The 24,811-nt window shown below is 47.2% G+C and overlaps 1 protein-coding gene across 1 annotated transcript; it reads right to left on the bottom strand.

The window, feature by feature from the left end:
• Positions 1–17,820, bottom strand: LOC115152249 (matrix metalloproteinase-15). Its single transcript, XM_029696917.1, has 10 exons — positions 16,896–17,820; positions 11,402–11,550; positions 11,003–11,125; positions 9,299–9,606; positions 8,950–9,111; positions 7,873–8,264; positions 7,600–7,738; positions 1,717–1,867; positions 1,361–1,476; positions 1–773 (listed from the first exon to the last, which is right to left on the bottom strand). Exons 1-10 carry the CDS (start codon positions 17,013–17,015, stop codon positions 301–303), a joined length of 2,133 nt encoding a protein of 710 aa, XP_029552777.1. The 5' UTR covers positions 17,016–17,820; the 3' UTR covers positions 1–300.
• Between the last annotated feature and the right edge of the window lie 6,991 nt (positions 17,821–24,811).

Genomic DNA, 24,811 nt, shown 5'->3' on the forward strand with positions numbered 1-24,811 from the left:
TTAGACATTGCATTGCTGGTTCTAGACAGGCACCACCACTCTGTTTTATAAGGACATTCGTGGAAATCTTTGGCTTGAACACATAAAAACTACAAGACGGTACAAACTAACAACAGCAAAAAAATCGAAACACTGGGTGTTAAAAGTGCAAATTGTCTGTTATAAACTGGTAAAGGAGGAACAATAGGGAGATTATGTGCTTGTATTTGTATGCAATGTTTGTGTGTGTAAGTGTGCGGACTGTATGTGCCTGTGTGTGTGTGTGTGTGTGTGTGTGAGTGAATCCAGTTCTGGAGCACATCAAACCCACTCTTGCAGGGATCGTTTGCAATGGACCAAAAGTCTGGGCGCCTCTTTCTTCTGCAGGGTGTTAATAATAGCATAGATCAATAGCAGGATGCACAGCACCAGGACTAGGGGCACGGTCACCATGATCAGGGTCATAACCTTGGCCTCGTTCTCAGCCATCCTCACCACCACATCCACCTCTTTGTCCTCTGCATCAGGTTCATAATCCACATCGTTGGTGTAATCCGTATCTGAGTCTCGGTCCACATCATCCGGGTCTGAGCCAATTGGTGGTTGTGGTTTCGGTTGGTCCACTGTGGGCCACTTGCGGCCTGTTACTGTATCATCTGTCTCTGGGTCCACATCCGGTGCTCCATCACAGCCCATAAAGTCTTTAAGGATGGATCTAGGGTAGCCTGGGTCATCTTTCATTTTCTGGTTGTCAAACCTCCAGTACTTGGAGCCCTTGTAGAAGTAGGTGTAAGCTGGTTTGGTAGGGGAAGACAAAATATTGTTGAGGCAACTGTTGAAATGCACTGTGGGAATTTACTGTGAGCATGCTATTTTTAATTTTTTTTATTTTTGAAAGTCTGAGTCATTGTTCATTTTCTGGGGGTATGCATCTTCTGATCCAACTGTTCATTCATCATGACACAAGTTTGTCACACTTCACAGGATAGTGTCATTGCCGAGCTGTGCTAGTAATATTTACAGTACTGTGAAGCTTCAATTGGACTAGAGGCTGTTTTTAATTCCCCTTCACAAGTACCTTTCCCTTTTGATGAAAAAATGAAAAAACTACTTATCAGGAAGACATTTGGGCCGTCAGATTTGTTGTTTTTTTTCACTACAGGAAACCACTTTGAAAAGCATTAGCTGGGGTGGGACTTTAGGATAGATTCTGAGATGTCTACATTAAAATACTTTTGCCAGGCACTCGATTTCTGGGTGAAGCATGGGCGACCTCTCCAAACCTAAGATCTCATGCGTCCCAACCCTTTCCCCTCTCAGCTCAGAATCTATAGCCTCCCTCCATTTTTACAGACAGTTTCCCTTATAGTGACTCACTCACCGCCATCGTCGCTGAGGAAGGCTCCTTTAGGAGAGGATGGGATCTTGCCCCACCTGGAGACGGGTTTAGGGTAGTCTCTGTCACCGGTGCGGGACTCTTCATCAAAACGCCAGTATCTGCAGGAAAGGACGGTGACAAGACAGATGATTAAGCACATAGCAGTTAAATGGGCTGATGATTACTACCGCAAACAACTTATGTCTTTCTGTCTCTCAATAGTCAGGGCTAAAACTGCTCTCCCTTGACTAAATGAATGTCATTTCCCTTTTACATGTATCATTCCACACTACATCAGTCAGTTAGTGGAGATTGGGTATGGTAGAGTAAAGGCAAGGCATTCGGGGGCATGTGATCACCTGTCTCCTCTGAAGAAGTATGTGTAGCCAGTGGGCTCCCACCAGATGGCTGTGTCGATCCTGTCTGTGGGGATGCCCTGACCGTACTCTACCAGGGGCTGGGGGTAACCAGGCACCACATCAGCCTCCCTGAACACCCAGTACCTGTCCCCTACAGAGGGAGAGGAGGAGAGGGTAGAGGACAGAGGACAGAGGAGAGGGCAGAGGGCAGAGGAGAGGGCAGAGGAGAGGAGAGAGTAGAGGGTAGAGGACAGAAGAGAGGGCAGAGGAGAGAGGAGAGGGCAGAGGAGAGGGTAGAGGGTAGAGGACAGAGGAGAGGGTAGAGGACAGAGGAGAGGGTAGAGGACAGAGGAGAGGGTAGAGGACAGAGGAGAGGGTAGAGGACAGAGGAAAGGGTAGAGGACAGAGGAGAGGGTAGAGGACAGAGGAGAGGGTAGAGGACAGAGGAGAGGACAGAGGAGAGGGTAGAGGGTAGAGGACAGAGGAGAGGGTAGAGGACAGAGGAGAGGGTAGAGGACAAAGTAGAGGACAGAGGAGAGGGTAGAGGACAGAGGAGAGGGTAGAGGACAGAGGAGAGGGCAGAGGACAGAGGAGAGGGCAGAGGACAGAGGAGAGGGCAGAGGACAGAGGAGAGGGTAGAGGACAGAGGAGAGGGCAGAGGACAGAGGAGAGGACAGAAGAGAGGGTAGAGGAGAGGACAGAGGAGAGGGTAGAGGACAGAGGAGAGGGTAGAGGACAGAGGAAAGGGTAGAGGAGAGGGTAGAGGAAAGAGGAGAGGGTAGAGGACAGAGGAGGAGGGGTAGAGGACAGAGGAGGGGGTAGAGGACAGAGGAGGGGGTAGAGGACAGAGGAGAGGGTAGAGGAGAGAGGAGAGGGTAGAGGAGAGAGGAGAGGGTAGAGGAGAGGGCAGAGGACAGAGGACAGAGGAGAGGGTAGAGGAAAGAGGAGAGGGTAGAGGAAAGAGGAGAGGGTAGAGGAAAGAGGAGAGGGTAGAGGACAGAGGAGAGAGTAGAGGACAGAGGAGAGAGTAGAGGACAGAGGAGAGGGCAGAGGGCAGAGGACAGAGGAGAGGGCAGAGGACAGAGGACAGAGGAGAGGGCAGAGGACAGAGGAGAGGGCAGAGGACAGAGGAGAGGGTAGAGGAGAGTGTAGAGGACAGAGGAGAAGGCAGAGGACAGAGGAGAAGGCAGAGGACAGACGAGAGGGTAGAGGACAGAGGAGAGGGTAGAGGACAGAGGAGAGGGTAGAGGACAGAGGAGAGGGTAGAGGACAGAGGAGAGGGTAGAGGACAGAGGAGAGGGTAGAGGACAGAGGACAGAGGAGAGGGTAGAAGGTAGAGGAGAGGGTAGAGGGCAGAGGAGAGGGTAGAGGACAGAGGAGAGGGCAGAGGACAGAGGAGAGGGCAGAGGACAGAGGAGAGGGCAGAGGAGAGGGTAGAGGACAGAGGAGAGGGTAGAGGACAGAGGAGAGGGTAGAGGAGAGGGTAGAGGAAAGAGGAGAGGACAGAGGAGAGGGTAGAGGACAGAGGAGAGGGTAGAGGACAGAGGAGAGGGTAGAGGACAGAGGAGAGGGTAGAGGACAGAGGAGAGGAGAGAGGAGAGTGTAGAGGACAGAGGAGAAGGTAGAGGACAGAGGAGAGGGTAGAGGACAGAGGAGAGGGTAGAGGAAAGAGGAGAGGGTAGAGGACAGAGGAGAGGGCAGAGGACAGAGGAGAGGGCAGAGGACAGAGGAGAGGGTAGAGGACAGAAGAGAGGGTAGAGGACCGAGGAGAGGGTAGAGGACAGAGGAGAGGGTAGAGGACAGAGGAGAGGGTAGAGGACAGAGAAGAGGGTAGAGGACAGAGGAGAGGGTAGAGGACAGAGGAGAGGGTAGAGGACAGAGGAGAGGGGTAGAGGGCAGAGGACAGAGGAGAGGGTAGAAGGTAGAGGAGAGGGTAGAGGGCAGAGGAGAGGGTAGAGGACAGAGGAGAGGGCAGAGGACAGAGGAGAGGGCAGAGGACAGAGGAGAGGACAGAGGACAGAGGAGAGGACAGAGGAGTGGGTAGAGGACAGAGGAGAGGGTAGAGGACAGAGGAGAGGGTAGAGGACAGAGGAGAGGGTAGAGGACAGAGGAGAGGGTAGAGGACAGAGGAGAGGGTAGAGGGCAGAGGACAGAGGAGAGGGTAGAAGGTAGAGGAGAGGGTAGAGGGCAGAGGAGAGGGTAGAGGACAGAGGAGAGGGCAGAGGACAGAGGAGAGGGCAGAGGACAGAGGAGAGGACAGAGGACAGAGGAGAGGATAGAGGAGAGGGTAGAGGATAGAGGAGAGGGTAGAGGATAGAGGAGAGGGTACAGGATAGAGGAGAGGGTACAGGATAGAGGAGAGGGTAGAGGATAGAGGAGAGGGTAGAGGAGAGGGTAGAGGAAAGAGGAGAGGACAGAGGAGAGGACAGAGGAGAGGGTAGAGGAGAGGGTAGAGGACAGAGGAGAGGGTAGAGGACAGAGGAGAGGGTAGAGGACAGAGGAGAGGGTAGAGGAGAGTGTAGAGGACAGAGGAGAGTGTAGAGGACAGAGTAGAAGGTAGAGGACAGAGTAGAAGGTAGAGGACAGAGGAGAGGGTAGAGGACAGAGGAGAGGGTAGAGGAAAGAGGAGAGGGTAGAGGAAAGAGGAGAGGGCAGAGGAGAGAGGAGAGGGTAGAGGACAGAGGAGAGGGTAGAGGACAGAGGAGAGGGTAGAGGACAGAGGAGAGGGTAGAGGACAGAGGAGAGGGTAGAGGACAGAGGAGAGGGTAGAGGACAGAGGAGAGGGTAGAGGACAGACGAGAGGGTAGAGGACAGACGAGAGGGTAGAGGACAGACGAGAGGGCAGAGGACAGAGGAGAGGACAGAGGAGAGGGCAGAGGACAGAGGAGAGGGCAGAAGACAGAGGAGAGTGTAGAGGACAGAGGAGAGGGTAGAGGAGAGGGTAGAGGACAGAGGAGAGGGTAGAGGACAGAGGAGAGGGTAGAGGACAGAGGAGAGGGTAGAGGACAGAGGAGAGGGTAGAGGACAGAGGAGAGGGTAGAGGACAGACGAGAGGGTAGAGGACAGACGAGAGGGTAGAGGACAGACGAGAGGGCAGAGGACAGAGGAGAGGACAGAGGAGAGGGCAGAGGACAGAGGAGAGGGCAGAAGACAGAGGAGAGTGTAGAGGACAGAGGAGAGGGTAGAGGAGAGGGTAGAGGACAGAGGAGAGGGTAGAGGACAGAGGAGAGGGTAGAGGACAGAGGAGAGGGTAGAGGACAGAGGAGAGGGTAGAGGACAGAGGAGAGGGCAGAGGACAGAGGAGAGGGCAGAGGACAGAGGACAGAGGAGAGGGCAGAGGAAAGAGGAGAGTGTAGAGGGTAGAGGAGAGGGCAGAGGACAGAGGAGAGGGCAGAGGGGCAGAGGAGAGGGCAGAGGGCAGAGGAGAGGGTAGAGGACAGAGGAGAGGGCAAAGGACAGAGGAGAGGGCAGAAGACAGAGGAGAGGGCAGAGGACAGAGGAGAGGGTAGAGGACAGAGGAGAGGGTAGAGGGTAGAGGAGAGGGTAGAGGACAGAGGAGAGGGTAGAGGACAGAGGAGAGGGCAAAGGACAGAGGAGAGGGCAGAAGACAGAGGAGAGGGCAGAGGACAGAGGAGAGGGCAAAGGACAGAGGAGAGGGTAGAGGGTAGAGGAGAGGGGTAGAGGGTAGAGGAGAGGGTAGAGGACAGGGTAGAGGACAGAGGAGAGGGCAGAGGAAAGAGGAGAGTGTAGAGGGTAGAGGAGAGGGCAGAGGGCAGAGGGCAGAGGGTAGAGGAGAGGGTAGAGGACAGAAGAGAGGGTAGAGGACAGAGGAGAGGGCAGAGGAAAGAGGAGAGTGTAGAGGGTAGAGGAGAGGGCAGAGGACAGAGGGCAGAGGGCAGAGGAGAGGGTAGAGGACAGAGGAGAGGGTAGAGGCCAGAGGAGAGGGTAGAGAACACAGGAGAGGGTAGAGGAGAGGGTAGAGGACAGAGGACAGAGGAGAAGGTAGAGGACAGAGGAGAGGGTAGAGGACAGAGGAGAGGGCAGAGGAGAGGGTAGGTGACAGAGGAGAGGGGCAGAGGAGAGGGTAGAGGACAGAGGAGAGGGTAGAGGACAGAGGAGAGGACAGAGGAGAGGGCAGAGGACAGAGGAGAGGACAGAGGACAGAGCAGAGGGCAGAGGACAGAGGAGAGGGCAGAGGACAGAGGAGAGGGCAGAGGAGAGAGTAGAGGACAGAGGAGAGGGTAGAGAACACAGGAGAGGGTAGAGGAGAGGACAGAGGACAGAGGAGAGGGTAGAGGACAGAGGAGAGGGTAGAGGACAGAGGAGAGGGTAGAGGACAGAGGAGAGGGCAGAGGAGAGGGTAGGTGACAGAGGAGAGGGCAGAGGGCAGAGGAGAGGGTAGAGGACAGAGGAGAGGGTAGAGGACAGAGGAGAGGGTAGAGGACAGAGGACAGAGGAGAGGACAGAGGACAGAGGAGAGGACAGAGGACAGAGGAGAGGACAGAGGACAGAGGAGAGGGCAGAGGACAGGGTAGAGGGCAGAGGACAGAGGAGAGGGCAGAGGAGAGGGTAGAGGACAGAGGAGAGGGTAGAGGAGAGGGTAGAGGACAGAGGAGAGGGTAGAGGACAGAGGAGAGGGTAGAGGACAGAGGAGAGGGTAGAGGACAGAGGAGAGGGCAGAGGAAAGAGGAGAGTGCAGAGGACAGAGGAGAGGGCAGAGGGCAGAGGAGAGGGCAGAGGGCAGAGGAGAGGGCAGAGGACAGAGGATAGGGTAGAGGGTAGAGGAGAGGGCAGAGGACAGAGGAGAGGGCAGAGGACAGAGGAGAGGGTAGAGGGCAGAGGAGAGGGTAGAGGAGAGGGCAGAGGAGAGGGTAGAGGGTAGAGGAGAGGGCAGAGGACAGAGGAGAGGGCAGAGGACAGAGGAGAGGGCAGAGGACAGAGGAGAGGGTAGAGGGCAGAGGAGAGGGTAGAGGACAGAGGAGAGGGTAGAGGGCAGAGGAGAGGGCAGAGGACAGAGGACAGAGGAGAGGGCAGAGGACAGAGGAGAGGGTAGAGGACAGAGGAGAGGGTAGAGGACAGAGGACAGAGGAAAGGACAGAGGAGAGGGCAGAGGACAGAGGAGGGCAGAGGAAAGAGGAGAGGGTAGAGGAAAGAGGAGAGGGTAGAGGACAGAGGAAAGGGCAGAGGACAGAGGAGAGGGTAGAGGACAGAGGAGAGGGTAGAGGGCAGAGGAGAGGGCAGAGGAGAGGGCAGAGGAGAGGGTAGAGAACAGAGGAGAGGACAGAGGAGAGGGCAGAGGAGAGGGTAGAGAACAGAGGACAGAGGAAAGGACAGAGGACAGAGGAGAGGACAGAGGGTGGAGAGGACCACAAGAAGAGGAAGATGTGAGAAGAGAGGAAAGAGAAGTTAAGCACAGGTTTCATTTGTAACATTTGATGCCAGTGATTTGTTACTATCTCAGATTCAACAAATAACAGAGCCAAAAAAAAGTAGCACTCTTAAAAACACTAAAGAACATTCAACCGCTGTAAACAGACTACTGATGCAACTATTGGTTGTTGTTCTCTCTCTCTCTAAGAGTCCGAACACATAAAGAAACGGTGCAGCCCGTACCCCTGCTCTACTCGATCCCCTCCAAGTCTTATTCTCTACGCAAACTGAAACCTGGGAAATCAGCATCTGGAGCAGCGACTGATGCAATCCATCCAGGCCTGCCAGCTGCTTTCCACTGCTGCTAGCTGCACCCCGTGAACCTATTCCCGACTGGAGTTTAAAACATGAGGAATGCAGTGGAGAAGGAAGAAATCTTGGTCCCTGTGCTTCTAGAGTGAACGCACCCAAGTAGATTTCAAACTTCATATGAGATTCAAGGAAAATACAGACCTTTGAAAAAGACAAATTTCCCATCGTGCCGTTCATAGCCAGAGTCTATATCATCAGGTAGTCCAACCCAGAAGACAGAAATGGGCATTGGGTAGTTGTCCAGGACACGGTTCCTTCTAACTCTCCAGAACCAGCGACCCTGGAAAGGACAGAACACACCGTCCGAACATATTTACTAACTTCATCCTCTTTTGGGAGATTAGTATGAAGTATGAATGAATACAACTAAACCAACAAAAAACGCTGTATTCTTAGAATAGCTCTGCTTCTCACCTTGAAGACGAACATCTCCCCTCGCAGCATGGTGACCGTGTCAAAGTCCCCGTCACAGATGTCCAGGGCGGCGTGGTCAGGCTGCACAGGGCGACGAGGCTCATCTCTCCTGATGTAGGGGGTCACCGGCACAGGGTCAGGCCAGGGGATGGTGGGTTCTGGGTCAGGTATTGGAGGGAGGTGAGGCGCGTCGGTGGGATCTGGTTCAGGTTCTGGTTGGTCTGGGGTGTCAGGGTCATCTGTGGGGCTGGGGGGGTCTGTCTGGAGAGAACGATAAGGGGTGGTGGTGGGGTTTAGATCTGGAGGAGCGGTGGTGGTGGGGTCTTGGTGGGGGGCGGTGTCATCATTGGTGGTGGTGGGTGGGTCCTGAGTGGGGGAATCGCCTGGAGGTCCTGCACAATCCAAGATCATGACGTTATAAATTCCACTAGTTTGAATTAATTAATCTAACACATATTCCCCTCTCTGTTGCTTGTTTGGGCGCGCACGCACACACACACTGAGAGAGAGAGTCTAATTTTCCACTCCGTGCTGTGGCAGGAAGCCCATGAAGCTTTTTGGAAGGAAGCCCTTCTGGTTGCACAGTGACAGAGAGAGGAAAAACAGACATACAGTACTTACACAAGACTTACAACCTTTAAAGGGATACTTCAGGATTTTATCTACTTCCCTAGAGTCAGATGAACTCGGGGTTAGCATTTTTGTGTCTCTGCATGCTGTTTGAGGGAAGTTGCTAACTGGCGCAATCGCTAACAACAGTTCATCTGACTCTGAGGAAGAAGATAAAGGGCCTCATTGCCAAAATCCCGAAGAATCTGTTGAACTATGAGTGTGAACTACGATAAGGATCGCTAAATACTATCTTCAGTGTGTCTGCAGTGCACATACAAACATTCACTAGTTTTATGACACACAAAGGCACAATGACTTCTATTCAGTCATGGACAGAGTAGGATCATTGTAAAAGCATGTATGGCATGCTGTGAGGGAGAATCTCAATTGAAGGGGGTCTATTGTGCATGTGTGTGTGTGTGTGTGTGTGCGCGCACTGTGGGTGCCTGAGGAAGGGCTCCTCACCATATATCTTCTGTATTCCACTCCTGTCATCCTCTGGGAGTGAGAAGGTCTTTGTGTCCATGTACTGGTAGAGGGGAGACATGATGGCATTGGTGTTGTCAGAGTGCTCCAGGCCCAGAGCATGGCCCAGCTCATGCACCGCAACCAGGAATAGGTCAATACCTGGGAGGAGAGGAGGGAGGAACGGAGAGAGGGAGAGACAATGATAGGAAGAGGAGAAAGAAAATGTATATCAAAAGATATCAATAAGGAATTCATTTAGAAACAAATGACATGGAAATAGTAACGGTCATTTGTCTGTATGTAATGACTGACTGAGGAGACAATGGGGGCAAAGTGTCTATCTAACCTGATGGATTATGGTTGTCAAGTGTCCACGGTTCGTCTGCGTCAAAGTGTGTGTCTCCGCCCATCCCGGGCCCTGGGTAGTAGGCATGAGCCAGGGACCCCCCTTCGCCGTCAAACAGAGACATGTCTCCATGGAAACCGGAGGCAAACAACAGCATGATATCTAGCGCGTCCTGGCTGCTGTTGGTGATGTCTTGGAAGGCGATTTCTTCGAAGGTCAGTGGTGTCACATGCTCCCACACCAAAAAGGCCTTGCGGATGGCTTCTTGTGTCCGCTCCTCGCCGACCTTCGGGGTAGTATTCATAATACTGGGAGAGGGGGTTGAGGAAAGGACAAGATATTCTTAGTACTTACACATGCAACACTGAAGAAATATATAAATGCAACATGTAAAATGTTGGTCCCATGTTTCATGAGATGAAATAAAAAGGTCCCAGACATTTTCCATATGCACAAGAAGCTTATTTCTCTCTCGATTACATCCCTGTTAGTGAGCATTTCTCCTTTGCCAAGATAATCCATCCACCTGACGGGTGCGGCATATCAAGAAACTGATTAAACGGCATGATCATTACACAGGTGCACCTTGTGCGGGGGACAATAAAAGGACACTCTAAAATGTGCAATTTTGTCACACAACACAATGCCACAGATGTCACAAGTTGAGAGAGCGTGCATTTGGAGGAATATCCACCAGAGCTGATGCCAGAGAAAGGAATGTTCATTTCTCTAAGATATGCTTCCTCCAACGTAGTTTTAGATAATTTGGCGGTACGTCCAACTGGCCTCACAACCGCAGACCACATGTATGGCGCCGTGGGGGCGAGCCGTTTGCTGATGTCAACGTTGTGAACAGAGCGCCCCATGGTGGCGGTGGGGTTATGGTATGGGCAGGCATAAGCTACGGACAATGAACACAATTGCAGTTTATCGATGGCAATTTGAATGCACAGAGACACCGTGACGAGATCCTGAGGCCCATTGTCGTGCAAATTCATACACCACCATCACCTCAGGTTTCAGCATGATAATGCACGGCCCCGTGTCGCAAGGATCTGTACACAATTCCTGGATGGTGAAAATGTCCCAGTTCTTCCATGGCCTACATACTCACCAGACATGTCACCTATTGAGCGTGTTTGGGATGCTCTAGATTGATGTGTACGACAGCACGTTCCAGTTCCCGCCAATGTCCAGCAACTTCGCACAGAGGAGTGGGACAACATTCCACAGGCCACAATCAACAGCCTGATCAAATCTATGCGAAGGAGATGTCGCGCTGTATGAGGCAAATGGTGGTCATACCAGATACTGACTTGTTGTCTGATCCACTCCCCTACCTTATATTAAGTATCTGTGACCAACAGATACATATCTGTATTCCCAGTCATGTGAAATCCATAGATTAAGGCCTAATGAATACGTTTCAATTGACTGATTTCCTTATATGAACTCTAACTCAGTCAAATCTATGAAATTGTTGCATGTTGCGTTTATATTTTTGTTGAGTGTATATATAGAGAAGGTCATTATAAATGATGTATGTGTTGTCATTGGTTTATACACATATGGGAATGCAGGTGTCTTTGACATATTGCTAATACTGACGCTTTGCACGGCCGTCAGTTCAGGCATGGGGAAATCTGTGAGATTCCCAAAATGGATTTCTTAGAATCCCCCGGCATACATAGACCTACCACACACCTGTAGGTCAGATGATTCTTGTCCCACTTCTGGTCAGTGAGAGTGTAGCGTTTCCGCCTCATACCGTTCTCAGTCTGCCCAAAAGATTTGTCTGGGACTCCACAGCGAGGCCTTCTCATGGCCCTAAAGGGAAGAGAGGAAAACTAAATTGAAAAGAGCCCTGATGACCACAGATAGGATTAGATACATTGATGTTAATTGAAGGCTAGAGAGTGGTTCCATACTCCTAGACCAGGAGGTGCAACTTTTATCTGGCTCAGAAATGCTCTAGAAATGTAATCATGACTCTACATTATCTTGGCATCATTATCAATTTAGTCTATCAGGCTGTACAGTCAACCTGGAGGGCTTCAGACACTAGGAGAAAAGTAGAATTTTGGCTGTCAGTGCCATCCATACTTCAGTGTGGCATCGTCCATCTCTCCAGTGACCTCCAGGCCATAGAAGCGCTGCATGTCGCTGACAGCATTTGACAGGATCTGAGAGGACTGCATGGTGGACATCTGTCTGCTGGCCTGGGACAGGTAGCCAAAACTCCGCAACCACGACTATAATTACACAACAGGGATAGAGAGATGGACAGATGGAGAGAGATTGAGCGAGTGTGTGTGTGTGTGTGTGTGTGTGTGTGTGTGTGTGTGTGTGTGTGTGTGTGTGTGTGTGTGTGTGACAGAGAAAGAGCCAGACAGAGATAGAGAAAGCGAAAAAGAGAATGAGAGAGAAACAACAAATGGAGAGAGAGGGGGGGTGAAAAAAGAGAAGAATAGAGACCGAGAGGACAGAGAAACAGATGGTTTCTATGGCATTCCTCCTTCGAGTCCTTATTGGCAGCTTAGATATCTACTGATCCGATCCTGTGGTTAATAGGACCGACAGAGCAGAAGTCATGGGGTCTAACAGTAAAAGCTTTGGAATGTAAGCCGTTAAAGGGACAGTTCACACAAATTACAAAAAGACATTGGTTTCCTTACCCTGTAAGAAGTCTATGGACAAGGTATGGTAGAAATCCATGCCTTGATTTACTGTTTCCACATGCTAATGTTTTAGTATTGGGACCAATATTAGCATTGTTCGTGCATCATGTTCAAAACATCTATGTGACTTTGTTGAAGTTACAATCAATTTTAGATACTTTCGGATGATTTGGACATTTTTGGAAAAATTATAATATCGGTCCCATGACTTGAATGGGAGCTGTGCCACAAATGTGGAAACAGTTCCAGAGAAACCAAACCATGGATCGCTGTCAAACCTTGTCCATAGACTGTTTACAGGGTAAGGAAACCAATGTGTCATTTTGTAATTTGGCTGAAGTCTCTCTTCAACACAAAACAAATTTTTACATTTACGTCATTTAGCAGATGCTCTTATCCAGAGCGACTTACAAATTGGTGCATTCACCTTAAGATATCCAGTGGAACAACCACTTTACAATAGTACATCTATATCTTTTTTTGGGGGGGGGGGGGGTTAGAAGGATTACTATATCCTATCCCAGGTACTCCTTAAAGAGGTGGGGTTTCAGGTGTCTACGGAAGGTGGTGATTGACTCCGCTGTCCCGGCGTCGTGTGGGCAAACTTACAGTATATACAGGAAATGTAAAAAAAAAACAAGATTAAACTGTCTATATTTTTTTTTACCCCTTTTTTCTCCCCAATTTCGTGGTATCCAATTGGTAGTAGTTACAGTCTTGTCTCATCGCTGCGACTCCCGTACGGACTCGGGAGAGGCGAAGGTCTAGAGCCATGTGTCCCCCGAAACACAACCCAACCAAGCCGCACTGCTTCTTGACACAATGCACATCCAACCAGGAAGCCGGCCGCACCAATGTGTCGGAGGAAACACCGTACACCTGGCGACCTGGTCAGCGTGCATTGCGCCCGGCCGGCCACATGAGTCACTAGTGCACGATGAGACAAGGATATCCCTGCCGGCCAAACCCTCCCTAACCCGGACGACGATGGGCCAATTGTGCGTCGCCCCATGGACCTCCCGGTCGCGGCCGGCTGCGACAGAGCCTGGGCTCGAACCCAGAGCCTGAGTTTGAATCTCTGGTGGCACAGCTAGCACTGCGATGCAGTGCCTTAGACCACTGCGCCACCCGGGAGGCGTCAGAATACAACCTTACTGTGAAATGCTTACTTACAAGCCCTTAACCAATATTGCAGTTCAAGAAAGAGTTAAGAAAATATTTACCAAATAAACTAAAGTAAAAAATAATAAAAAGGAACAAAATAAAATAACGAGGCTATATACAGGGTCAATGTCAATGTAGCCTTTACACAGTCCGGAGGTGTGTTTTGGGTCATTGTCCTATTGAAAAACAAATTATATTCCCACTAAGCACAAACCAGACAGGTTGGCGTATCACTGCAGAATGCTGTGGTAGCCATGTAGGTTAAGTGTGCCTTTAATTCTATATAAATCACAGACAGTGTCACCAAAAATCTCAAATTAGGACTCATCAGACCAAAGGACAGATTTCCACTGGTCTAATGTCCATCGCTCGTGTTTCTTGGCCCAATCAAGTATCTTCTTCTTATTGGTGTCCTTTAGTAATGGTTTCTTTGAAGCAATTTGACCATGAAGGCCTGATTCACACAGTCTCCTCTGAACAGTTGATGTTGAGATGTTGTCTGTTACTTGAACTCTGTGAAGCATTTATTTGGCCTACAATCTGAGGTGCAGTTAATTGCAGATTTCTGAGGCTGGTAACTCTAATGAACTTATCCTCTTGCAGCAGAGGTAACTCTGGGTCTTCCTTTCCTGTGGCGGTCCTCATGAGAGCCAGTTTCATCATAGCGCTTGGTGGTTTTTGTGACTGCACTTGAAGAAATTCAAGTTCTTGAAATTTTCCGGATTGACTGACCTTAATAAAGTAATGATGGACTGTCGTTTCTCTTTGCCTATTTGAGCTGTTCTTGCCATAATATGGACTTGGTCTTTTACCATATAGGGCAATCTTCTGGATACCACCCCTACAGCACAACTGATTGGCTCAAACACATTAAGAAGGAAAGAAATTCCACAAATGAACTTTTAACAAGGCACACCTGTTAATTGAAATGCATTCCAGGTGACTACCTCCCGAAGCTGGTTGAGAGAATGCAAAGCGTATGCAAATATAAAATATATGTTGATTTGTTTAACTTTTTTGGTTAATACATGATTCCATGTGTGTTACTTCATAGTTGATGTCTTCACTATTATTCTACAACGTAGAAAATCATTTTTGCTATCGTTCTTTTTTTACATCCGTTATTAGACAGTGGCAACGATGATGATTATGAACATGGTCTTTTGCCTGCTAATGCCTGCAATGCAGTGAAGAAAACGATATGACAACAATAACGTCTAATGTAACTGGCCCCTCTAACAGTACAACTGGCCCCAGCTTGGCCCCCCCAGTTGAAATGGTCTAGAACCGCCACTGTGTTTCAATGGCACGTTGTGTTAGCTAATCCAAGTTTAGTGGTTAGAGCGTTGGACTAGTAACCGAAAGGCTGCAAGATCGAATCCCTGAGCTGACAAGGTACAAATCTGTCGTTCTGCCCCTGACCAAGGCAGTTAACCCACTGTTCCTAGGCCGTCATTGAAAATAAGAATTTGTTCTTAACTGACTTGCCTAGTTAAATAAAGGTAAAAAAAAGAAGGGAAAAAAAGGCTAATTGATCATTAGAAAACCCTTTTGCAATTATGCTAGCACAGCTGAAACTGTTGTGCTAATTAAATAAGCAATAAAACTGGCCTTCTTTAGACTAGTTGAGTATCTGGAGCATCAGCATTTCTGGGTTCGATTACAGGATCAAAATGGCCAGAAACAAAGAACTTTCTTCTGAAACTCGTCAGTCTATTCTTTTTCTGAGAAGTGAAGGCTATTCCATGTGAGAAATTGCCAAGAAATTGAAGATCTTGTGCAATGCTGTGTACTACCCCCTTCACAGAACAGTGCAAACGGGCTCAGAATAGAATGAGGAGTGGGAGGCCCCGGTGCACAACTGAGCAAGAGGACAAGTACATTAGAGTGTCTAGTTTGAGAAACAGATGCCTCACAAGTCCTCAACTGGCAGCTTCATTAAATAGTACCCGCAAAACACCAGTCTCAACGTCAACAGAGATGAGGCGACTCCAGAATGCTGGCCTTCTAGGCAGAGTTCCTCTGTCCAGTGTCTGTGTTCTTTTGCCCATCTTAATGTTTTCTTTTTATTGGCCAGTCTGAGATATGGCTTTTTCTTTGCCAGCATCCCGGAGTCGCCTCTTCAAATTGCCATCGATAAAATGTAATTGTCTTCTTTAACTGTAGCTTATGCCTGCCCATACCATAACCCCACCACCACCATGGGTCACTCTGTTCACAACGTTGACATCAGCAAGCCGCTTGCCCACACAATGCTATACACGCTGCCATCTGCTCGGTACAATTAAAACCGGGATTCAACTGTGAAGAGCACACTTCTCTGGGGGCCATCAAAGGTGAGCATTTGCTCACTGAAGTCGGTTATGACAATGAATTGCAGTCAGGTCAGGACCCTAGTGAGGACGATGAGCATGCAGATGAGTTTCCCTGAGACAGTTTCTGACAGTTTATACAGAAATTCTTCGGTTGTGCAAACCCACAGTTTGATCAGCTGTCTGGGTGGCTGGTCTCAGACGATCCCGCTGGTGAAGAAGCCGGATGTGGAGGTTCTGGGCTGGCGTCGTTACATGTGGTCTGAGGTTACGAGTCCTGTTGGACGTATTGCCAAATTCTCTAAAATGATGTTGGAGGTGGCTTATGGTACAGAAATGAACATTTAATTCTCTGGCAACAGCTCTAGTGGAAATTCTTGCAGTCAGCATGTCAATTGCACGCTCCCCTCAAAACTTGAGACATCTGTGGCATTGTGTTGTGTGACAAAACTGCACATTTTAGAGAGGCCTTTTATTGTCCCCAGCACAAGGTGCACCTGTGTAATGATCATGCTGTTTAATCAGCTTATTGATATGCCACACCTATTAGATGGATGGACTATCTTGGAAAATGAGGAATGCTCACTAACAGGGATATAAACAAATTTGTGCACAAAATTTGAGAGAAATAAGCTTCTTGTGTGTATGGACTTTTTCGGGGATCTTATATTTCAGCTCAACATTTTACATGTTGCCTTTATATTTTTGTTCAGTATATATAATATACATATATATATACACACACACACACACACACACACACACACACACACACACACACACACACACACACACACACACACACACACACACCATTAATCTAGCCAGAACCAGAAATGTATCTGGCTGTAAAATCTGGCATGCAAGATTAAAATACCATTAATAATCCAAATGGAAACAAAGAAAGACACCGACCAAGACATAGCACAGAGAGCTTGCCTTGCTAACCCCTTGAAAGGGGAATTTAAAAACGTAATGGGCCCACTGAGCACAGCTGGAAAGTTAATGCGTTCTCTGTAAACAGGCATGCATTGCACACACACGCACAGGCGAGTGAGCGAGCGGGAGAGCGAGAGAAATCAGCCACCATAAAGACAACTGGTCAAATGTGATCAAGCTGGATGTCTTGCACAACATGCCTGTAGGAAAAACAGCACAGTAGGTAAGGAACACATTCTGTGATTTACAGGCATGTAAACTGACTTTTAACCTACAGATCAAACTTTTCCCCAACACATAATTAGTCCTAATATGCCTGCCATATGTGGAAGAGAGAAAGCGATGACAAGAACATGATAAGTCATTAGAAGATGAACAGATCAGTCAAGACCATGTAGATCATCACTATCTGACCACTAGGATAATATAGATCATGGTCATGCAATGCCGGACTGCCACAATTCCATAAAAAAAACATCCACACATTCATATAAAATACTGCACCTCTGCGTTGAAAGTGTCATCGTCCGCATTGGTCACAAGCCTGTTGCACAAGAGCAAGACGAGCGGAGGAATTATTTGTTTCCACAGCCTCAGAGAAGCGCGTCTCCAAAGGATTGCCATCTTTGTACGCACTCGTTTGCCCGCGAGAGGAATTTTCACAGTCGGATGTGATTGGAAAGTTCTGTCAAGTGATGAGTGAACCGCTATGTGACTACATACACTTTTTAGTTAAGTTCAAAATACCGTTTTTCTTGTATGTTTTAGAAGTTCTCTCCGCACTTCAACCCCTGCCCATTATTTAGGTCGCGGTGCGCTCAAATCAGATCGCTTGCAAACTATCCAAGTTTCCGAAACAGTTCGGCTTAATCTCACAGGAAGAAATACTTCATTTGCAATTTTCCCCAAAGATGTGATCACGGGTTATTCAAAGCCCGGAGTCAGTTTTTCTATTAAATCCCATGTCCTAATGTCCCACACGGTCTAATGGTTAAACGGTCATTTCCTCTGGCATATTACAGATATCAGACTGCGTGCTCCTTCCACTCTACACATTCAACAATAGCTTTCCTGCACGAGGAAGTTTGAGGGAGAAGAACAGGAACGAAAAAAAGTATTTTAGTTGCAACAAGCTTTGTCTTCTTTGTAGTACGATTATGTATCCATCCAATGCACAATGCACTTTGCTGAAAAACATCAATGTGGAGGATAACCTGTAGGCTAATAAAAATGAACAAAAATGCAATTGTCTTAAATTATTTCCCCCCCAAGTTGCCAGAAGGCATCCGTTAGATTTCCTTATTTCCCCTCAACCACAGCATGCCTCTTGCAGGCTGTGTTGGACATTAATAGTCCAATAAACTCACTGCCTTCTGAGATCTGATAGAAAACAAAAAGGGAGTAGTGACTTTCTGCTAGAAAGAAGGGGAGGATAGCGGTGTACATACTGTGGTGTGTCTATTGGACAAAGCAATTTTCCTCTGGAAAGTAACCCCCCTTGTCTGGCAACCCAAACTCCTTGCTCCAGCCAAAAACGCTACGCCCACGGACTAGCGAATTTTAGGGCAAGTGCTACTCGGGATCCTTGGGACGTCCATCCCCTAAATCCGAATCGTAACCTAACCATAACCCTTACCTAACCATAGCCATGTTACATTTCAACTTCAATGGGATAGGGACGTCTCAAGTACTCCGGATAGCACGGACCAAGAAGAATTTAGTGCGAGTCGTCAGGGTAGAACTCCGCTGCCTCTGGAGATGGATGATAGACCACCGGACACCTCAACAGAAAGGCTCCTATTGCCATCTGCTGATTACTAAGAATCAATACAATATCAGAAAGTACAGTTACAGTCAACTGTCCAATATGAACAATTCCTATTCCATCGTATACTTTAGAGACATTGAAAGAGTTGCCGTGCTTGATAACAGACAGATTTCAACCAGCAACTCATGTTCCTTGTTTAAACTTGTTTGTAACCCACAGCCACATTCTTGAATAACTGCAGGTCTGAATTATCGGAGACTTCTGTGGTAAAGACATGTTTATCAAATGCCAAAACCACACAATTTCTGTAGAGACTCATTTCATTGTCATAGAAACCAAAAAGAGTTATTACTTTTATTCACTTTTTTAAATCCACATTGTTGGATGTCAGCGGTTCGCCAGCCGTGACACTTGTCGGTTTCCTGTCTTGGCTATGGCGATGAGGACAAGGAGGAAAAGGCCCAGGACACAGATGCCAGCCACAGGAGCCATCATAATCAGCAGATCTGGAACAAAGTCAGGACAGTTGACTCCTCTCGAAATACCACCACCTTGCCTCAGCCGCCCCTAGCCTCGACATGATCCCAGGACTACGTCACAATCATATTATCACATGCAAGTGGAGTGAGCGAGGGAAATATTTGATGAGCCCTCACCAAAACAAAATGAAGTGTATTTTCGGCTATCTTCAGAAACCAGAAATCCTAACTAGATTGGGGTCTGTCTGGTATGTCAACCCTGATTAGTCTGTATGACAGTAGGCCTCGAGTTGGGTCTCCACGCACTGCCACCCTCTTGGTTATAGATTTGCACTCCTGTAGCAGTGGGAAGGATGGAGAGGTGTAGATTATCAGTATTGTATCTATAATAGTATACATCTTGGTATGCCATGCAAAACACTGTTAGATTACTTCATGGAGCAAAATATGGATTTTATTTAATAACGGCACATCAAGGTTATTATAGTTTTATTTCTATTAGGTTTTCTATTTGTATTTGAAATTCTGTTCAGTTTGTTAGTTTTCAGATCTGATTGGCTTGTTTTTATTTAGTTTTGGGTGATTAGTTTCAGTTTTAGTTTTAGCTACAGGAAGAATGTGGGAGGCTAGTATCCATGTGCTGTAGAATTTGTTGTGTTTTTTTTTCGGGGGGGGGGGTTCTTTCAACTGGGGTGGGGGGCAGTAATACATAAGGAGAGATTGCCCAAATGATAAACGTCTGTTCTCTCCTTGACTTCTCCATTCTATCTCTTCCGTGATCTGGAAACGGATAACTTGTTTCCGTCTCAAGAGGTTGAATAAAAAAAATGACTACAGTAAGTACCTATTCAGTGTCAAATAAAGTAACAGGGTCGACTGCAACAGGGATGACCGTAACAGGGTTGAGGACTTCATCTTGTGTGTTGTGCGCAACAGGGAGGGGCAATTGAATGCAAGCTTCAGACATTTTTTAAAAGTTAAAACATTTTTTGCCTATTTATGGGTAACAGGGTTGACTTGTTTTGCTCGACCCACTCAGTTTTCCACCACAAAACACAAGAAAATGTACAAAAAAGTAGAATGAGCTTACCTGCTTTTACGCTATGATTTGACTATTAGATGTTCAATGTCTCTTTTGAAAAAAATATTTAAAAAGGAATAGTTTCACCATAAAACGAGAGTTGGGTCATTCTATGAAAATGGTGACTTTTTGAACAGCCAACTTCTACACTTTTTACAAAACTTCTACAAAACTTAGTCAGATAATAGTTAACCCCTTAACATTATAAATCAACATAAACGACAGCTTAATATATTTTAATATTTTTACTACATTATATTTAAAAAAAAATTGTGCTGCCTTTTTGTCACCGGTGTTACCTGGTGTTACCTGAATTGTCATCTAAAATATAGAATGCAATTTCAGTCTTTAATTTGCATATATAATCAAAGACAGAAAAGGTTAATGATAATACTAAGAAATTGTTTGGATTAGTAATAATTGACTTTAAACATGTATGTGTAAAGTTCTATTGTCTGACATTTTTCCATTTATACTGTTGTTTTTGTAACATTAGAAATAATTCAGGTTGAGTCATCAAAATTGAATGATCATATCCTTAAACTGTTTACTAATGAATGTAGCAACAGTTAGGTAGATACAAAAACCATATTCAATTAAATTGGGCAACTCTGATGCCAGAGCACCAATATGCCATACAGTAATACCAGTGACACCAATGACAAACATAAGATTATTTCAAACAAATTTGATACATTTATTAGTCATATTTTTAATTAGAAATAATTTCAAATTTCATAAGATGGTTTGATTTAATATGATCAATAAAATTAGGGTTATTGGTCAAAGATTAAGACCAAATGATGAAGCCTATTTACTAAAATGTGTCTTTCATAACACAACATTGTCATACAAACATATAAAACATGTCCACTAGAACATTAGAAACACTAACATTGAACATAAACTAAAACTGTTTTCCTAACCACACTGATACTGTCACGCTCTGACCTTAGACAGTCTGTTTTATTCTCTATTTGGTTAGGTCAGGGTGTGACTTGGGTGGGCAAATCTGTGTTTCTATTTCTTTGTTGGCCTAGTATGGTTCCCAATCAGAGGCAGCTGTTTATCGTTGTCTCTGATTGGGGATCATACTTAGGCAGCCCTTTTTCCCACCTGAGATTGTGGGATCTTGTTTTTGCATAGGTGCTGTGTTGCCTGCAGAACTTTACGCTCGTTTTGTATTTTGTTGTTTTTGTCGGTGTTCATTTTAAAATAAAGTAAAATGTTCGCCTACCACGCTGCACCTTGGTCTCCTCATTCAAACGACGAGCGTAACAGAAGATCCCACCACAAACGGACCAAGCAGTGTGGTCAGGAGGAGAGGACACGACGGAAACCCAAGAGGCAGCCCCCCAATTTTTTTTTGTGGGGGGGCAGATGACGTGGGCATCGGTGCTGAGGGGTGAGTCCGAGACCGAGGAGGAATTCTTGGATTGTTTGAGCGAGGAGTGGTTGGCAGTGGAGAGGGACGAAAGAGCTTGGAGGGGTTGGAGTCTGGAGCAAGACAGTCGCTTTGAGGAGCGTGTGACCCTTCAGGTACCATGTTTTGTGGAGATACGCAATGTGTCTCCAGTGCGCATCCACAGCCCTGTGCGTTCTGTGCCAGCTCCTCGCACTTGCCGTGCGAAAGTGAGCATCCAGCCAGGACGGGTTGTGCCGGCTCAACGCTCCTGGTCTCCAGTACGCCTCCTCGGTCCAGGATATCCTGCACCGGCCCTACGCACTGTGTCGCCAGTGCGCCTTCACAGCCCAGTGCATCCTGTGCCAGCACCACGCACTTGCCGGGCTAAAGTGAGCATCCAGCCAGGACGGGTTGTGCCAGCTCTAAGCTCCAGACCTCCAGTGCGCCTCCACGTCCCAGGATATCCTGCGCCGGTTCTACGCACTGTGTCGCCAGTGCGCCTTCACAGCCCAGTGCGTCCTGTGCCAGTGCCCTGCACTTGCCGGGCTAAAGTGAGCATCCAGCCAGGACGGGTTGTGCCAGCCCTACGCTCCAGACCTCCAGTGCGCCTCCACGGCCCAGTATATCCTGTGACAGCTCCGCGCACCCGGTCTCCAGTGCGTCTCCCCAGCCCGGTACGCCCTGTGCCTGCTCCACGCACCAAGCCTCCAGTGATGATCCATGGCACGAAGCCTCCAGTGGTGATCCATGGCACGGAGCCTCCAGGGACGGTGCGCGGCCCGGAGCCTCCAGCGACGGTCCCCGACCCGGAGCCTCCAGTGACGGCCCCCGGTCCGGAGCCTCCAGCGACGTTCCCCGGGCCGGAGCCCCCGGCGACGATTGGTGGTTCGGTTCCTCCAGCAGTGATCTACGGTCCGGAGTCTGCGACAACGATCTACGGTCCGGAGTCCCCGGCGACAATCCTCGCACTAGAGGCGCCACCGAACTGGGGGGAGCCCCAAGCGGAGCGGGGTCTGCGTCCTGCACCGGAGCCTCCACCGAGATGAGATGCCCACCCGGACCCTCCCCTATAGGTTCAGGTTTGTGGCCGGAGTCCGCACGTTTGGGGGGGGGGGGTACTGTCACGCCCTGACCTTAGAGAGTCTGTTTTATTCTCTATTAGGTTAGGTCAGGGTGTGACTTGGGTGGGCAAATCTATGTTTCTATTTCTTTGTTGGCCTAGTATGGTTCCCAATCAGAGGCAGCTGTTTATCGTTGTCTCTGATTGGGGATCATACTTAGGCAGCCCTTTTTCCCACCTGAGATTGTGGGATCTTGTTTTTGCATAGGTGCTGTGTTGCCTGCAGAACTTTACGCTCATTTTGTATTTTGTTGTTTTTGTCGGTGTTCATTTTAAAATAAAGTAAAATGTTCGCCTACCACGCTGCACCTTGGTCTCCTCATTCAAACGACGAGCGTAACAGATACGAACATTTTGTATGCAATAAAACATGTTCATGGAATTTTTCCTACGTTCTTCACTTTTACTTCAGATATGTTTCTCTTTGCCATGTTATTGTGTCACGTCCATCTCTTATCATCTCTGAGGCAATCTCCATTGCTTTCTAGCTACTGAAGGCTTCTTCACTAGTAGCCAGTTCACATCTGCCACTTTCACACAGTCAGGTGCTATCAAAAGGAAAGTCATATTATGTGATTACAATACTGAAACTAATAAAATGCTAATAAAGTATTTTTTAGTATACAGTGGCAAGAAAAAGTAGGTGAACCCTTTGGAATTACTGGATTTCTGCATAAATTGGATATCAAACTTGATCTGATCTTCATCTAACTCACAACAATAGACAAACAGTGTGCTTAAACTAATAACACACAAATTATTGTATTTTTCTTGTCTATATTGAATACATAATTTAAAGATTCACAGTGTAGGTTGGAAAACGTATTTGAACCCCTAGGCTAATGACTTCTCCAAAAGCTAATTGGAGTCAGCTAACCTGGAGTCCAATCAATGAAACAAGATTAGAGATGTTGGTTAAAGCTGCCCTGCCCTATAAAAACACTCACAAAATTTGAGTTTGCTATTCACAAGAAGCATTGCCTGATGTGAACCATGCCTCCAACAAAAGAGATCTCAGAATACCTAAGATTAAGAATTGTTGACTTGCATAAAGCTGGAAAGGGTTACAAAAGTATCTCTAAAAGTCTTGATGTTCATCAGTCCTTGGTAAGACAAATTGTCTATAAATGGAGAAAGTTCAGCACTGTTGCTACTCTCCCTAGGAGTGGCCGTCCTGCAAAGATAACTGCAAGAGCACAGCGCAGAATGCTCAATGAGGTTAAGAAGAATCCTAGAGTGACAGCTAAAGACTTACAGAAATCTCTGGAACGTGCTAAAATCTCTGTTGACGAGTCTACGATACGTAAAACACTAAACAAGAATGATGTTCATGTGAGGACATCCTAGAAGAAGCCCCTGCTGTCCAAAAAAAACATTACTGCACGCCTGAAGTTTGCAAAAGTGCACCTGGATGTTCCACAGCGCTACTGGCAAAGTATTCTGTGGACAGATGAAACTACAGTTGAGTTGTTTGGAAGGAACACACAACACTATGTGTGGAGAAAAAAAGGTACAGCACACCAACATCAAAACCTCATCCCAACTGTAAAGTATGGTGGAGGGAGCATCACGGTTTGGGGCTGCTTTGCTGCAGCTTTGGTGCCTCAGGGCCTGGACAGCTTGCTATCATCAACAGAAAAATGAATTCCCAAGTTTATCAAGACATTTTTCAGGAGAATGTTTGGCCATCTGTCCACCTATTGAAGCACAATAGAAGTTGGTTGACAACCCAAAACACAGAAGTAAATCAACAACAGAATGACCTCAACAGAAGAAAATACGCCTTCTGGAGTGGCCCAGTCAGAGTCCTGAACTCAACCCGATTGAGATGCTGTGGCATGACCTCAAGAGAGCAATTCACACCAGACATCCCAAGAATATTGCTGAACTGAAACAGTTTTGTAAAGAGGAATGGTCCAAAATTCCTCCTGACCGCTGTGCAGGTCTGATCCGCAACTACAGAAAACGTTTGGTTGAGGTTATTGCTGCCAAAGGAGGGCCAACCAGTTATTAAAATCCAAGGGTTCACATACTTTTCCCACCCTGCACTGTGAGTGTTTACACAGTGTGTTCAATAAAGACATGAAAACGTATAATTGTTTGTGTGTTATTAGTTTAAGCAGACTGTGTTTGTCTATTGTTGTGACCTAGATGAAGATCAGATCAAATTTTATGACCAATTTATGCAGAAATCCAAGTATTTCCAAAGGGTTCAAATGCTTTTTCTTGTCACTGTAATAGTTGAGGGTTTTATAAAACGTTACATTGAGAAAAAAGTTTGTGGTGTTATTGATTGTCACTGCCGTTATCGTCATGTCACTGGTGTTACCAGCAAGAACAGGTAACACCAGTGACGATAACACCAGTGACAAATCTGCAGACAAGATGGCATTTCTAAGATGGCGGCCACTGTAGCTCAAACCACACTTCTTAAATTGTAAATAAATCACTTAATCATGCAATTTAATCAATCATTTTAATCCAATTTCCTTTCCCCTTACTATAAACTGTGTAACACCAGTGACGCATCTTAAGTCCTCGCATAAAATGACCAAGTTAATCATCAA

Source organism: Salmo trutta, chromosome 17 (genome assembly GCF_901001165.1).
Source record: "Salmo trutta chromosome 17, fSalTru1.1, whole genome shotgun sequence".
NCBI classification, from domain to species: Eukaryota; Metazoa; Chordata; class Actinopteri; order Salmoniformes; family Salmonidae; genus Salmo; species Salmo trutta.